Here is a 15991-nt window from a genome sequence, read left to right as displayed (position 1 = left end):
GAAGCCATCGGCAGCTTGCAGACCTGTCCATGTCGCTGCATTTGGCAACGTGATGTTCAGATTCGGCATTTATTCCGATATTACGCTCGCTGTGATTACCAGAACTTAGTTTTCCAGCCACGCTCTTATTGAAAATTTGGTAATTGAAGTAGGTTTGTCAGACGTATTTTATGCCGTCTGACAAGATGAGATTGTAGAAAATAACAAGTACAGATGCGTTAATCAACCTTAAGAGTTAGTTTTGGAATTTAAGGGCCATTGCCATTACTAGCTTGATTTTATCAGTTATAAAGGTATGTCTGTTCACTTTGATATTAGGAAGATTATTCTTACATAAATGTGTTCAATGCTATCATTGTTTGTTTAGTAGTGATCAGTTCCCTGAACACTATTTAATTATTAAATATTAATCAATGTCAGTAAATGGGCAGTTTTAATTAACAGGTTGGGTCTCATAACAGGCCTTATGCCAGAGCCAACGACCCGATCCAGTAGGGAAAGTGAACAAGTAAAAGTATTCTTGTTAAAAAAAAAACCGACATTTGGCGGAGCCACTTTGGGTCCCTAATCATCATTTTATTGAAAGAAACCCCTTTCAATGTCGGTCCACAAAACACAGATCACTCGAAAGTAACCTTAAGAAATGGGGGGACATTTTTCCTCTAGAATATTTACTCCGTATAGACTTCTGTATGTTTCTTGGGCAGTGACACAATTTTATGATAAAACTGTAACCTTGATTATCTATTAAAGAGTCCGCCCCCGGTAGCTGAGTGGTTTGCGCGACGGAATGTCACTCCTAAGGGCCCGGCTTAGATTCCCGGTTTGGTCAGAGATTTTCTCCGCTCAGGGACTAGGTGTTGTGTTGTCCTGATCACCATCCTTTCATCCCCATCGACGCGCAAGTCGACGAAGTGGCGTCTAATCGAAAGACTTGCACCCGGCGAACGGTCTACCCGACGGGAGGCCCTAGTCACACGACATTTACATTTATCTGTTAAAAAACTCATCATCTGGATGTCAACACGTTTTAGTGACTACTGGTTTCAGTACCGTCTAGGATTCATCAACAGGTCAACTTCCAAACAATAGCAGTTTGACATTTCCAAAAAAATTATGACCGTGTGACAGCCGGGACTCGACTCCAGAAACTTGCCTTTCGAGAGCCGTGCTTTCTGTGCTCAGTAACTGTAGGTACGACTCGCGACCCGCTTCACACTTTTGTTTCTGCTAGTACCTCTCTCACACCTACCAAACTTTACAGTCGTCCTGCACATCTTGCAGGTCTAGCAATACCGATATTAATGTTATTGTAGTGATGTGCCATACATACAACCTATGGCTTAATTCCAGAATAAATTCATTATTCTTCAAAGGAATATCCACTGTTCTGAAAACTAGTGTTACATTAAAACTGTGTCGCAGACCGCGCCACGAACCTGGAAGCCTTCGTTTCGCTGGCAATGCTCCTACCGACGGTGCATCCAGGCACGAACCTAGACCCGTCCTGGTCCATCCACCAGTTTTAATATGTCATAAAATTTGCAAACAGTACACATTCCGCTGCAGAGTGAAAGATTCACTCTAGGGAAAGAAGTTGATCGAAAAGTACTGATACCTCTCCAGTGTAAAAGCGACCTGGATATCGCAACAGTTCCTGCCACATGTGAAACACAAGGAAAAACTATTCCGTTTCGTATAGTCCGGAAAACATCTTACCTGATCCAACTTAAAGGCGTGAATGAAGTCATAAACTGTTGCACTGGTTAATCTATGTTAATCCTTGGAATATGACGGAATACAGCGGTTCGTGCTAAGGTGGTAATGTCAGCAACAAACCAAATTCGACTCGAAAATTCCAATACACAGGCTGATCACCAGTCGCAGTGCTAATGTTCTGGATTAAATTAGAAACATGTACGCAGTGTCTCACGAAACAATGGTACGCGACAGTTGATGGTGCTCCGTCGGCGGGACGTCAAGCTTGGCGACACCCTTGGTGCTTTCTCTGGGTAGGCCTAGCGTCTACCCGCCCGGGAATCAACATTAAATATCCGAGGGAAGCGATCATGTGACTCACAGGAGCCAGCCTTCGTGCATCGACTAACAGACTTATAAGGTTTCTCGTCGTGGTTTCATCATACTGGCACCCTGGAACTGAACTGTCGCTCTGGGACTTTTACCTCGTACTCTGTCTACGTGTACAAACTCTGAATTCTGCACTGTCCCGTCAGGGCTTTACTTTGGCTAGGGTAGCGCACTGGGTATTTAAGAGTTAGTGCTGTTTTGTAGCAGTGTCTACACCTACATGGATACTCTGCAAAACACATTTAAGTGCCTGGCAGAGGGTTCATTGAAAGGTCTTCAGAATTCTCTATTGTTCCAATTTCGTATAGCGCGCGGAAAGAAACGAACACCTATATCTTTCCCTAAGAGCTCTGATTTCCTTTATTTTATCATGGTGATCGTTTATCCCTATGTAGGTCGGTGCCAACAAAATATTTTCACATTCGGAGGAGAAAGTTGACGATTGGAATTTCGTGAGAAGATTCCGCCGCAAAGAGAAACGCCTCTGTTCTCTTCCTTGAGCCTTAAGACAATACTGATATTTATTCGTTGTTCCAAAATGTGACTTTTTCGTACAGGCCTTTGAATAATAATATTTCTTTTCAGTCAAGTTTATGTCTTATTCGAGAAGTAACTCTTACGTTGTACTAAAACACACGTCGGGGAAGACTTATTCTCTTTTGTTAAATAAAATTTCTCCTGCCTGATATACGTGAGCTTTTCTTGTCCGCCATGCCAGACAGAAACAATGGTACTACTCGAGAGGAGTGAGCCACGTGCTGACACTGGGTTTCACCCTCCCTCTTCTTTCACCAACATACAATACAAACGTAACACCGCACTATAACATGCATCCAATACACTCAACCACACTCTACAAACACAACTCTCTCATATCCGGCAAAAAAGGGGGCATTTTTCAACACTTTTCGATTCTGCGACGCAACATGCCTCTTGGGTGGTCTTGCGCTCTACTAAAGCTTCAGTTCAGTATTTTTGGCACAGTACATAAATTACACAGTAAATGGCAGCATTACCGGTAGCATTGATAGCATCGGTAGGGAAAGAAACATAAACGAATGTGTTAGAGAGAAACTGGGAACTGATGACTTCTCTTTTCTTCGCGCATATGCTATGTGATCAAAAGTATCCGGACACCTGAGTGAAAATGACTTACAAGTTCGTGGCGCTCTGCATCGGTAATGCTGGAATTAAATATGGTGTTGGCCCACCCTTAGCTTTGGTGATAGCTTCCACTCTCGCAGGCATACGTTCAATCAGGTTCCGGAAGATTTACTGGGGAACGGCAGCCCATTCTTCACGGAGTGTTGCGCTGAGGAGAGGTATCGATGTCGGTCGGTGAGACCTCGCACGAATTCGGCGTTCCAAAACATCCCAAAGGTATTCTACAGGATTCAGGTCAGGACTCTGTGCAGGCCAGTCCATTGCAGGAATGTTATTGTCGTGTAACCATTCCGCCTTTGGCCGTGCATTATGAACAGGTGCTCGGTCGCGTTGAAAGATGCAGTCGCCATTCCCGAATTGCTCTTTAACCGCGGGAAGCAAGAAGCTGCTTAAAACATCAATGTAGGCCTGTGCTGTGACAGCGCCACGCAAAATAAGAAGGGGTGCCAGCCCCCACCATGAAAACAAGACCACACGATAACACCACCGCCTCCGAATTTTACTGTTGGAACTACACAGGCTGGCGGATGACGTTCACTGGCCATTCGCCATACGCACACCCTGCCATCGGATCGCCACATTCTGTACCGTGATTCGTCACTACACAACGTTTTCCCACTGTTCAATCGTGGAATGTTTACGTTCCTTACAGCAAGCAAGGCTTTGTTTGACATTTACCGGCGCGATGTGTGGCTTATGAGCAGCCGCTCCACAATGAAATCCAAGTTTTCTCACCTCCAACCAAACTGTCATAGTACTTGCAATAGATAGTGATGTAGTTTGGAATTCCTGTGTGATCGTCTGGATAGATGTCTGCCTATTAGACTGTCAACTGTCGGCAGTATCTGTCAGTCAACAGACGAGGTCGGCCTGTATGCTATTGTGCTGTACGTATCACTTCACGCTTCTACGTCACTATCACCTTGGAAAAAGTGGACCTAGGGATGTTTAAGTGTGTGGAAATCTTGCGTACAGACGTATGACACAAGTGACACCCAATCACGAGCAAGTTCGAAGTCCGTGAGTTCCGCGGAGCGCCCCATTTTGCTCTCTCACGATGTCTAATGGCTACTGAGGCCACTCATATGGAGTACCCGGCAGTAGGTGGCAGTAAAACGTACCTAATATGAAAAATGGATGTTTTTGGCGATGTCCGGACACTTTTGATCAAATAGTGTACATTCAGTGATAACGTATTCTTCTCTTTTTACATCAATGTAATAACTTAAGAAAGAACTACATAACAGCCTTATTTTTATTTAGTTATAATACACTTTCTTCTACAGGTAGGCTTCTTGCCATTGGCAGTCTGCATTTAGCTTCTCCATTTACCAATTATTTTCCTGTCCAAATAACGAAAGGCGCCAACTACTCTCAGTTTCTCATTTTGTAATATAATTCCCTCAGCGTTGTCTGATTAAACTGTACTACAAACCATTACTTGTATTTTAGAAGGGCCATTCGGAAAGTAAGGTCCGACCTGTCGTGAAATTGAAAACACTGTGAAAATACGACGAAGCTTTGCACAGATGTGCTGGACAGTATCTCCGGTATGCTCATCGATCACACCACGTCGCTTCTTTTAGTTCTAAGCGCACAGTGTGCACGTGAAGCTGCCTAGAACAACAGTCTCTCAGGCCAATTATGAGGGCTAGCTGGGAGATTTCTCCTCAAGCTATGCAGCCCACATAACATAACTGCCATGCGTTTCCTCCTTGATTACTCTGCAAGGGCAATGGAGACGCTCCTCCGGCGTGTTCGATGGGCAGTGTTCGCTCGTCCACCATACAGCCCTAACTTGGCTCTCTCTGATGTTCATCTCTGCTCACATGAACCGCTGGCTATGAAGACAACACTTTGGCACAGACAACTAGCTACAGACAAGCATAGAGAAGTGGTGGAAAGCACAGGTGGCTGCCTTCTGTGACGAGGGTATTGTTCATCTCTGCTCACATGAACCGCTGGCTATGAAGACAACACTTTGGCACAGACAACTAGCTACAGACAAGCATAGAGAAGTGGTGGAAAGCACAGGTGGCTGCCTTCTGTGACGAGGGTATTGTTCATCTCTGCTCACATGAACCGCTGGCTATGAAGACAACACTTTGGCACAGACAACTAGCTACAGACAAGCATAGAGAAGTGGTGGAAAGCACAGGTGGCTGCCTTCTGTGACGAGGGTTTTGGAAAGTTGGTACTACCCAACTGCAAATGTCTAAGTCGGAGAGGCAAGTATGTAGCGAAGTAGCCAGCAGGTTTAGCTAACTGTTCCACACAACTCTTGTATTTTTACTTTGGTTTCCATTTCGCGACCGATCGGACCGTACTTTCCGAATAGCCCTCGTACTCCTGATGATGTTCATCTTAAAAAATTTTATCAAATCACTTGTACCTTTCCGTTCAACTGATTATCGAAATCCATCGCCATCTCTCTGACATCATTACTATGTCTTCAGCAAATCGCAAAATTTTTATTTCTGTGATTCTTATTTCAAATTTCTCCTTGGGTTTCTTTTATTGCTTGCTCTACTTATGCATTTAGTAACAAGCATAAAAAATTATGAACCTGTCTCACTATCTTATGACCTACCGTCTGCGTATTGTATTGTTCAACTTTTATAGCTGTAGCGTAGTTCCTGTGAAAATTTGTAGACGGCCTTTCGCTCCCTCTTTTTTTATCTCTACGGACTTAAGAGATGGAATAAATATTTGTTTCATTTCCGTTGCAATCAAGTATTTTGTAATAAAGAGGGAGGGCTGTAGCACAACGCACCTCGGGTCGTTAGCAGGCGTTCGATCAGAGTGTTGCCTGCGGTCATTAAGGCACGACTTGACAACGCGGGGTACACCCGCAAGTACAGTCTTCTGGCGAGACTGGCTCCCCTCAACAGTCTCCTTTCTTCTTTACTTCAGGGTTTACGCAACTATACTGTTCCGACTTCACATTTATAACATTACCTTTTTCTCGGTCTTTCAACGTTACTTTTTCCTCAGGAATTGTGCTTGTTTACGATGACTGGAACTCTGTCTTCTTCCATACGTTTAAGATGTTGCGTACGTTTGTTCCTTTATTCTTGTACTTTGCGACCTTTGATATCTCTTAGAAACCTCATTTCAGCCGACTGCATGCGTCTTTATTTTTTTAAATCTATGATTCATTGCGATACAGCTGGTGAGAATAGCTGTTGTTTCGGGAAATTTTAATTTTGTCTCTTCCCCGTCTTCTTCTTTAAGGTTTATAACTTCACACAAGTGCTGAAACATATAGTTTCTTTCATTTTATTCTATATATCAATATCATTATTTAAGCTGACATCGCACCCTTAATATCTAAAACTGGAGACTTGTTTCAGTGCCGTGTCTTCAATAACAAATTTTGTTCAGACTGAACGTTTTCCGTAATTAGTCCAGAACAAAACCAGTTCAACTTCAGGATTGCCCCTATCTTTCGTATCTCTCCCATTAATCTACAGCTCGTGTATGATCAATGTTCTTTAGGGCTTTTACCGGCCATCTTTGGGAATTCCTAATGAAGTTAGGGCAGTTATTTCATTCGTGTCCATTTCCAGAACCAAAATCCGTGTATTTGCGTCCCCAGGCACAGCCTACAAATGCCGATAAATAGCACTGCAGTAGTAAATCACCTTGGAGTGAAGTTTCATGCGATAGTTATTGAGTTATCATGAATTACACTAGAAACATCGTTCAGCTTTGCATCCAGTGTGCGTGTGTTTTAAAGCTTCCTCGGCACCGTGTTTTAAAGCTTCCTCGGCACCGTGATCATTGCACGCGGAGGGGGGAGGGAAGGACAAAATTTTCGAACGTTGTCGCATTCTCATTTTCGTGAAGTTATTTCACTCAGCCTGGGACCTACTGTTGGCATTTCACACAATGTTGCATTTGTTTGGAGTGACAGATACTTGGGGCTTCATTCTGCTGTTCTTCGGTAGACTAATACATCTCCAAGGGCCAGACACCAACGCAAAATCCCAAGTGCCTCAGAGAGTTTTTTTGGGTGCTCCAAGTACGCAGGAGACGGGTAGTGCATTACAAAAAATGAATAATACAGAGAAGGAAGCTCCTGGAGTCTGTTCGCAGACTATGACGCCGTATACAGGGTGTCTTAGAAGAAGCGGTCATATTCGTGCATACGACAGGAACGCTTACCTGAAACAAGAAACTTCACATGTACATATGCTCCATTCCGAAAGGTTTCCGAGACAGAACACATGGACAATGTTTTTTTTCTTTTGGGCTAGCTGTGCGCACTGATGTGTCTTGCTCACTCAACCTCTTTGACTTTTTATTCTAGCCCAACCTACCTAGCCGGCCGCGGTGGTCTCGCGGTTCTAGGCGCGCAGCCCGGAACCGTGCGACTGCTACGGTCGCAGGTTCGAATCCTGCCTAGGGCATGGATGTGTGTGATGTCCTTAGGTTAGTTAGGTTTAAGTAGTTCTAAGTTCTAGGGGACTAATGACCACAGCAGTTGAGTCCCATAGTGCTCAGAGCCATTTGAGCCATTTGAACCCAACCTACCTAGTTGCTTTCATCCTCTTTGCTCGGAAGGTTTTTGTGTCACTAAACGAGCCCTTTCAAGCGCATTTATCCATGGTGCGCTATGAGTGAAGTAGTGTGAGGGGCTGAGAGTGTATAAGAGAGAAGGAAGGGTTAACTGTTCGTACATGCGCTGCTTAAATGCCACCCATTCACATTAATAAAATATATGCAAATATCTTGTGCGTGATGCTTTGGGAACTGAAATGGAAATCCCTGGAAGGAAGCCGATGTTCTTTCGAGGAAAGTTCAGAACGACCCAACTGACGGCAACGTAAATTTCGCGTAGGGACCACAAAGATAACAGAAATTAGGAATCATAGAGAGGTATATGGATTCTCGTTTTGTGCCCACTCTATTTGCGAGTAGCGCAGGAAAGGAAGTGGGTATTAGAGGTACAGGGTACCTTCCGCCATGCACAGTACGGTGTCTCGCGGAGTATGTATGCAGATGTAGATGTAGATGTGTTTACAGTTTGTGCGATGGTAGTGCTTCTGCCGCTGTCTAAGAATACTGTCGGCGCTATCCGGCACCTCGAATTCCACATCGTAAAGTGTTTCCCAGAGCTTTTGGCACACTGCGTGAAACAGGTATTCTTCGAAGTTCCCATTTTGCTTCTGAGCGTGTAGTTAAGCATCCTGTGCAGGGACAACAACAAACTGTTGAAGTGGTGCAGCATAGGACAACTACCAGCGCACGGCGAATTTCTGCACTAGACAGTGTCCTGTGAACACGTGTGTGGAGAAAATTCCATGCGAATTAGTTGTATCCATTTCACTTATAGCATGTCCATAATCTTCATACTGGCGACGACTTTAATACTATTTCCGTTTAAATGACAATCGTCATTTGCTCTCATTAGTATTATTCACCGATGAAGCCACTTTTGCACGGAATGGAATCAGCAACACACATAATAACTTTCGGTGGTCGTAGAAAACTCCACACTCCAAAGTGGAAATCAATTTGAAAATGGTTCAAATGGCTCTGAGCTCTATGGGACTTAGCATCTGAGGTCATCAGTCCCCTAGACTTACAACTACTTAAACCTAACTAACCTAAGGACATCACATACATCCATGCCCGAGGCAGCATTCGAACCTGCGACTGTAGCAGCAGTGCGGATCCAGACTGAAGCGCCTAGAACCGCTCGGTCACAGCGGCCGACGAAATCAATTTTGAAATCTGTTTTTTGATCAGTGTTCGCTACAGCATGGCCAATATTACATACGAATGCATAGTTTCGCAGTGATATAGAATGAAAATTTTCTTGTACTTCCAGCCGCGTCGATTGTTTTAAAATACGCGAGCTATCGGCCGAATTCTGCTCGTCCACTGTGAAGCGGTGACTGTCGAATGATTGCTGCTGCCACAGCAGGATGGCAGCAGCAGTCATTCGACAGTCACCACTTGACAATATCTGCGGAGAGCTCGTCCGAAGGCTCGCGGATTTTAAACCACTGGATGCCGCTGGAAGTCCGAGAAAATTTTATCAGCATGATTAGTAACAAGCTGATAGGTCCGATAGCTTCGAAGAGCGAATGACACGAAAAACGAACTTAATTTTTTTCTTTAAAAAATTTGCTTGTTGAAGAACTGGAGGACGTTCTTTTGGCCACGTGTACTGAAATGTATTTCAAACATGACGGAGCCCCACGGCATTTTAACAGACGTGTAAGGGAACATCTCAACCGCACTCAAGTTAATCGCTGGATTGGTCGTGGTAGCCCAGTTAACTAGGCATCAAGATCGTCAGACCTTATGCCATAAGATTTTTGTTTATGGGCTTCGATGAAGTCTGACGTGTGCAAACGAAAGTTGAAAACGGACGATCGACTGCTTGGTCGCGTAACGGATACTGCTGCCCTCATAAGAGAACGTACAGAGGCCCTTGGACTGCAGCTGACGGTGGGATATTAGAACATTTACTGTTCAAATGGCTCTGAGCACTATGGGACTTAACATCTGAGGTCATCAGACCCCAGGATTCGAACCTGCGTCCGTAGCGGTCGCGCGGTTTCAGACTCATGCGCCTTTTTTTTTTTAATCTCATTTTGCTCGCCTTTGTTCGTTGCATCTGCTCAGGGCGAACGTCGTAAGACATCCTTTTAAGTTCGTTGTTGATCGATTAACTCAGTTCTTTTTTTAATTACAGAGGGCAGCTAACCCTCTGACCGAACACGCTGAGCTACCGTGCCGGCTGCGCCTAGAACCACCGGCCGGGGAACGTGTATTGTGAACTGTGCAACAGGTGTAACGTGACGTGTACAGTAATGCTTAGAGGCGAATGTGTTAAAACTACGCATTTTTCAGTTGATACTTTGTAAAACGCATGTTGTAATGTTTATTAACTGTCGTACACGTGTAAACCTAACGACGTATTGAATAATAGGAAGAAAAGAAACAATGGACATTAAATGTGTTACAATTCGAAATAGGGCGTAAGTTGGTACGAAATTTTTTTCTTCGAATGATCGCTCCTGCCATACCGCCGTGTACTGACCATTGCTCCCGGGTCACCCTGTGGAAACCGCGGTGTCGGAGTGGTTCGCCAACGTTCCGCGCCAGCGCGCGGCGCTGCTTACCTCCGCCTCCTCTCCGGCTCTGCGTTCCTCGAGTCGGCGCTGCTGCGCGCGCATCGCGGCCATCTCCTCCTCGGACAGCACCTCGATCATGGCCTGCTCGATCGTCTTGCCCACGAGCACCTCCAGGATTGGCTCCACCTCCAAGTCAAAGTCGAAGAGCTGCGGACAAACAGCAAAGTGCACCAACATATCTGACGCGGAAAGCGAGACGTTGCGCAATGTGCTGATAAGGAAAAGAAATATCGTTAACTCAAACTATTCAACGAACAAAATTACAAGGCAAAAGTACGAATGAGAGAATAACTAGACAACTATTTTCCAGATTTCGGCTAGCCTATCGGTGAGCTACACGTATAACAACCTACTTAACAGGACACACAGTAAATTACTAGAATAAATTAATTTGTGCAACACCTTACACGGCGTGCGTAATTAAACATAAAAAAGTTCGGCGTAGGTAAAAACATAGCTGCGCTTCACCAAGATTATCTCATATCATTACTTGTACATGATGTATGAGAAAATTGCCATATATTCCGACAGGAGGTTGTACTCGTCGAAACGAGAAGTGCTATTAAATGTCCGGAAACCTGTACCTGTTGATACATGGGCCATTTTACGTGTAATGCGTAATCTGTAGTATGAGCTGGCGTAGGTCTTCTTCCTGTTGCAGTTAATTGTGTAAGTTTGAATTGCTGTAGTTTTCAGAAGGTTGATAGTAATGTTGATAGCATTCAGAGCATCCCAATCTCTATGGATCGTGCGACAGTAGCTCACCACAAAGTTTCGCAGATGATAGACTGTTCGAGGAACTCCGGTAGCACGGTCTCCTTGATCCCCAAAAGCGAATCCGTTGGATTTATGGCCAGTGGGACAATTAAAGGCATTGCTGTATGCCCAACCCATGATAATATGCAGACGTCACAGGAACGTGTGACCAATACATGTGACGCAGTACCAATGTCGCCAGGCGTATTTGAAAGGGAGCGTAATTCATTGGATTCGAGGAAATGTAAGGATGAGTGGTAACCACATTCAGCATTGCTTGTAGAATCCACTTCTACGTATGTGAGACAAGCGTCTGAGACCTCAGAGAGGCCCATGTGTGAACAGGTATGGGTTTTCCACACATACCATTGTTGTTGTTGTTGGTGTTGTGGTCTTTAGTCCTGAGACTGGTTTGATGCAGTTCTCCATGCTACTCTACCCTGTGCAAGCTTCTTCATTTCCCAATACGTACTGCAGCCTTCATTCATCCGAATCTGTTTAGTGTATTCATGTCTTGGTCTCCCTCTATGATTTTTACCCTCCACGCTGCCCTCCAATACTAAATTGGTGATTCTTTGATGCCTCAGAACATGTCCCTACCAACCCGTCCCTTCCTCTTGCCAAGTTGTGCCACAAACTCCGCTTCTCCCCAATCCTATTCAATACTTCCTCATTAGTTACGTGATCTACCCATCTAATCTTCAGCATTCTTCTGTAGCACCACATTACAAAGGCTTCTATTCTCTTCTTGTCCAAACTATTTATCGTCCATGTTTCACTTCCATACATGGCTATACTCCATACAAATATTTTCAGAAACGACTTCCTGACATTTAAATCTATACTCGATGTTAACAAATTTCTCTTCTTCAGAAACGCTTTCCTTCCCATTGCCAGTCTACATTTTATGTCATCTCTACTTCGACCATCATCAGTTACTTTGCTCCCCAAATGGCAAAACTCATTTAATACTTTAAGTGTCTCATTTCCTAATCTAATTCCCTCAGCATCGCCCGACTTAATTCGACTACATTCCATTATCCTCGTTTTGCTTTTGTTGATGTTCATTTTATATCCTCCCTTCGAGACACTGTCCATTCCGTTCAACTGCTCTTCCAAGTCCTTTGTTGTCTCTGACAGAATTACAATGTGATCGGCCAACCTCAAAGCTTTTATTTCTTCTCCATGGATTTTAATACCTACTCCGAATTTTTCTTTTGTTTCCTTTACTTGCCTGCTCAATATACCGATTGAATAACATTGGGGAGAGGCTACAACCCTGTCTCGCTCCCTTCCCAACCACTGCTTCCCTTTCATGTCCGTCGACTCTTATAACTGCCGTCTGGTTTCTGTACAAACTGTAAATAGCCTTTCGCTCCCTGTATTTTACCCCTGCCACCTTCAGAATTTGAAAGAGATTATTCCAGTCGACATTGTCAAAAGCTTTCTCCAAATCTACAAATGCTAGAAATGTAGGTTTGCCTTTCCTTAATGTAGCTTCTTAGATAAGTCGTAGGGTCAGTATTGCCTCACGTGTTCCCATATTTCTACGGAATCCAAACTGATCTTCCCCGAGGTCGGGTTTCACCATTTTTTCCATTCGTCTGTACAGAATTCGCGTTAGTATTTTGCAGCCGTGAATTATTAAACTGACAGTTCGGTAAAGTTCACATCTGTCAACGCCTGCTTTCTTTGGGATTGGAATTATTATGTTCTTCCTGAAGTCTGAGGGTATTTCACCTGTCTCATACATTTTGCTCACCAGATGGTGGAGTTTTGTCAGGACTGGCTCTCCCAAGGATGTCAGTAGTTCTAATGGAATGTTGTCCACTCCTGGGGCCTTGTTTCGACTTAGGCCTTTCAGTGCTCTATCAAATTCTTCACGCAGTATCAATTTTCCCATTTCATCTTAATCTACATCCTCTTCCATTTCCATAATATTATCCTCAAGAACATCGCCCTTGTATACCATTATAGGAACTTTTCTTGTTTTGAGCAGTACCACCCCCTGTAGCAATACGTGACATTTTTGTTTAAACACCCTGTAGAACTCCGGTTGTAAGTCTCAACTCTGATCCGTAGAAATTATTATTGTTTATCCTTTTGCATTTCTTGTTTACACTGGGCACACAGCTGCTGCAGCCGGCTACACATACCATTTTATGGGCGCCGACCTGTGGGACAAAAGTCCAAATATATTACAAAGCCAGCACGGAGATGCAACAGTGCTCAGTATCCTATCACTATCATAGAGGCAGCTCCGCGCTCTGGCACAGACGGGCCAATCGTGGCCCACCGACCGAGTGATTCTTGGCCAATGGCACCATTCGGATATGACACCGCCCTCCCGGCCAGTGCCGTCTTTGTTGACCTCAGAGGAGCTGCTTCTCACTCAAGTAGATCCGCAATTTTCATCACGTGGATGAATGGATCCCGTACCAGTCCCCTCACGAAGGAAAAATGTCTGGCACTATCGGGAATCGAACGCGGGTCCTCCGCATAGCGGCGAGAGACGATGCCTGCTCACCTATGGAGGCGGACCTTCTGAGCTTCGCTTTCCCGAATAATAATAATCCTCGCGGGGCTGTTCGGCCGCCGCTGCTCACGTTCTATAACGCCACTACGGCGACTTGCGAGTGAATGAGGATGAAATGCACACAACGCCCAGTCATCTCGAGGGAGAGAAAATCCCTGACCCGCCGGGAATCGAACCCGGGACCCCAAGCGCGGGAAGCGAGAACGCTACCGGAAGACCACGAGCCGCGGACGCTTTCTCGAGATTAACTTCTCATACAGGTCACATGTTTTTAGCCCTCCTGTCTCAGTCTCTCTTGCAATTTAACTTCGTCTCAGGACAGATGGCTAAGCCACATACCGCTCACTATTATTCCACATCCGCAACAGAAATACGCCTGCTCCTTTCGACTATCTGTAACGTTTGCCACCGACTCCATCTGCTCGATGAGACTGACACTCGGAATAATTCTACGTTTCTTGGAAGCCCCTTTATAAACCGTATAACTTCATTAAACACAGGCTTGTTTCTTTTTATGGACCTCTGTTGCCCATGGCTCAGCCACAGACTCCATTCACCTCACGTCCAGTTCGTTGTCTCCAAAAGTGTTACAAATAGTCAGCACTTAATTCCTTGGGATCCTAGCTCAATGAAACCTGAAATCGTTCACAAGAGATTAAGACCCACATCAAAAAATCTGTAGTGTCGTCTACGTCTAAATTTATATACCATAATTTGCCTTGTAGCGTATTGTGTTGCAGAAGCCCTTCCACGATTTCCGGTGCAGTTCGTGACGGATGCGCTAGCAGAACGATCCACGGGTACCGCCGAATTTCTTTAAATTTACCTCCGTCTTCACTATGCGAGAAGTAAGTTGGAGGATGTAGTATGTTACTGGTAACTAAACGTGGGTGCTCATATTTTTGAGAGTAACTTTCATTGTGAGGCATAGCTGTTTTGTTAACTCATTTCGGGTCAGATACACAGACACTGTACGGAATTAAGATAACAAGGTTTACCCAGATGACGTAGTGGGCGAAATGTATGCTGTGAGAATTCTTCCTGTAAATTTACGTCTTATATCTGCGCAACACATAACTACATTCTTATGATCGTTCACCTAACGTCACCTCGGTTAGTTATTCATAGACGCTAGAGGGCTCCGACTGATTTTAGTTACTGTTTCTCGACTGTGTAAATAATCGATAGTGTCTTTTCGTATATTTACAGGAAATATGTAAAACATATTTACGTTAACGATGATCTGGAATCAAAGAGTCTCCAGTATTTGTATATTTAAGGATATTGTCAATGTTGTTGAAATACTGGCGTGAAAGATGCACAGTTACCAAAATTACACATATCCTTTCACGTGCGTACACAAACTTTCTGATCCAGAGAGGATGTCCGTGTTGAAACAGCATATCCAATCATACGTACTGCAAATGGAAAAATTGTTGACCATAACTCTTAGACAGGGCACTGAAATATCAGTCATAATCACAAATGTAGCGAGTCATAAATGAACAGTTTAGTAGAGGAAAACAACACCGTTATCAGTTCATTAAATTTCGGGAGTGGAGCGGCACAAACTTTATTTCGTCATCTTCTAATTTTTCAGCTGCACTTTCCAAATTTAATGCATCGATTATTACGCCGTGGAAATATCACGATGTAGATCAATATCGTTATCACCCGTCTAGTAGAGAATAAAACTCGTTACATACTTAAATACTTCAAACCTGATTCCCTGATACAGCCGTTCATTTCATTTCTGCTACTTTTATTATCTGTCTAATTATTTAAATTTGTAGACTAACTATTACTTTCGCTATTTCAACTGGAAGTTTTTCTTTTAATTTGCCTATGGTTTCTATTGAGAAACTTGGACAACTAATGCCGTTAGCCAAGCAGCTTGATCCTGTACAACTCTTGTGATGGACTGCCGGGCGGCATGTGTGCTTTCATGCAGCGTCTGTACTAGCATTGAGTAATGTGATACATGTTCGTGGAAGAGCTATTTATTTTATTGAGGAGTTCAAACATCACTGGTTTCATGTCATATTTGTGACCTCTCTGTGAATAGGAATTTATCGCAATTTTGCTACAGTTTTAAAACTGGTGTTCATGTTATCTCACTGATTACCACCATGTTATTTACGTACTAGTACTTTAAGGTGTTACTAATAGGGATGACTGCATACGAACGAGAGTATTACTACCGTTTTCCATGGTGGAAATGAGTGTTTCTAAGTGACAATGAAACTACAAGGATCAGTTAGAAAGATGAAAAAAAATGAAAATAGGTAGCGGAGAT

At 43.9% G+C, this 15991-nt stretch overlaps 1 protein-coding gene across 1 annotated transcript in view; it reads right to left on the bottom strand.

Moving 5' to 3' along the window:
- Window positions 1-15991, bottom strand: part of LOC126284445 (radial spoke head protein 3 homolog) — a 333014-nt gene that overhangs the window by 31453 nt on the left and 285570 nt on the right. Inside the window, exon 5 of the mRNA XM_049983367.1 lies at window positions 10392-10550. Coding sequence (XP_049839324.1) covers window positions 10392-10550 — 159 coding nt within the window. The remainder of the gene's footprint in view (window positions 1-10391; window positions 10551-15991) is intronic.

This window comes from Schistocerca gregaria, chromosome 8 (genome assembly GCF_023897955.1).
Source record: "Schistocerca gregaria isolate iqSchGreg1 chromosome 8, iqSchGreg1.2, whole genome shotgun sequence".
Classification (NCBI taxonomy): domain Eukaryota; kingdom Metazoa; phylum Arthropoda; class Insecta; order Orthoptera; family Acrididae; genus Schistocerca; species Schistocerca gregaria.
Note: the sequence above shows the minus strand (reverse complement) of the source record. Positions and strands in the feature narration are given on the sequence as shown.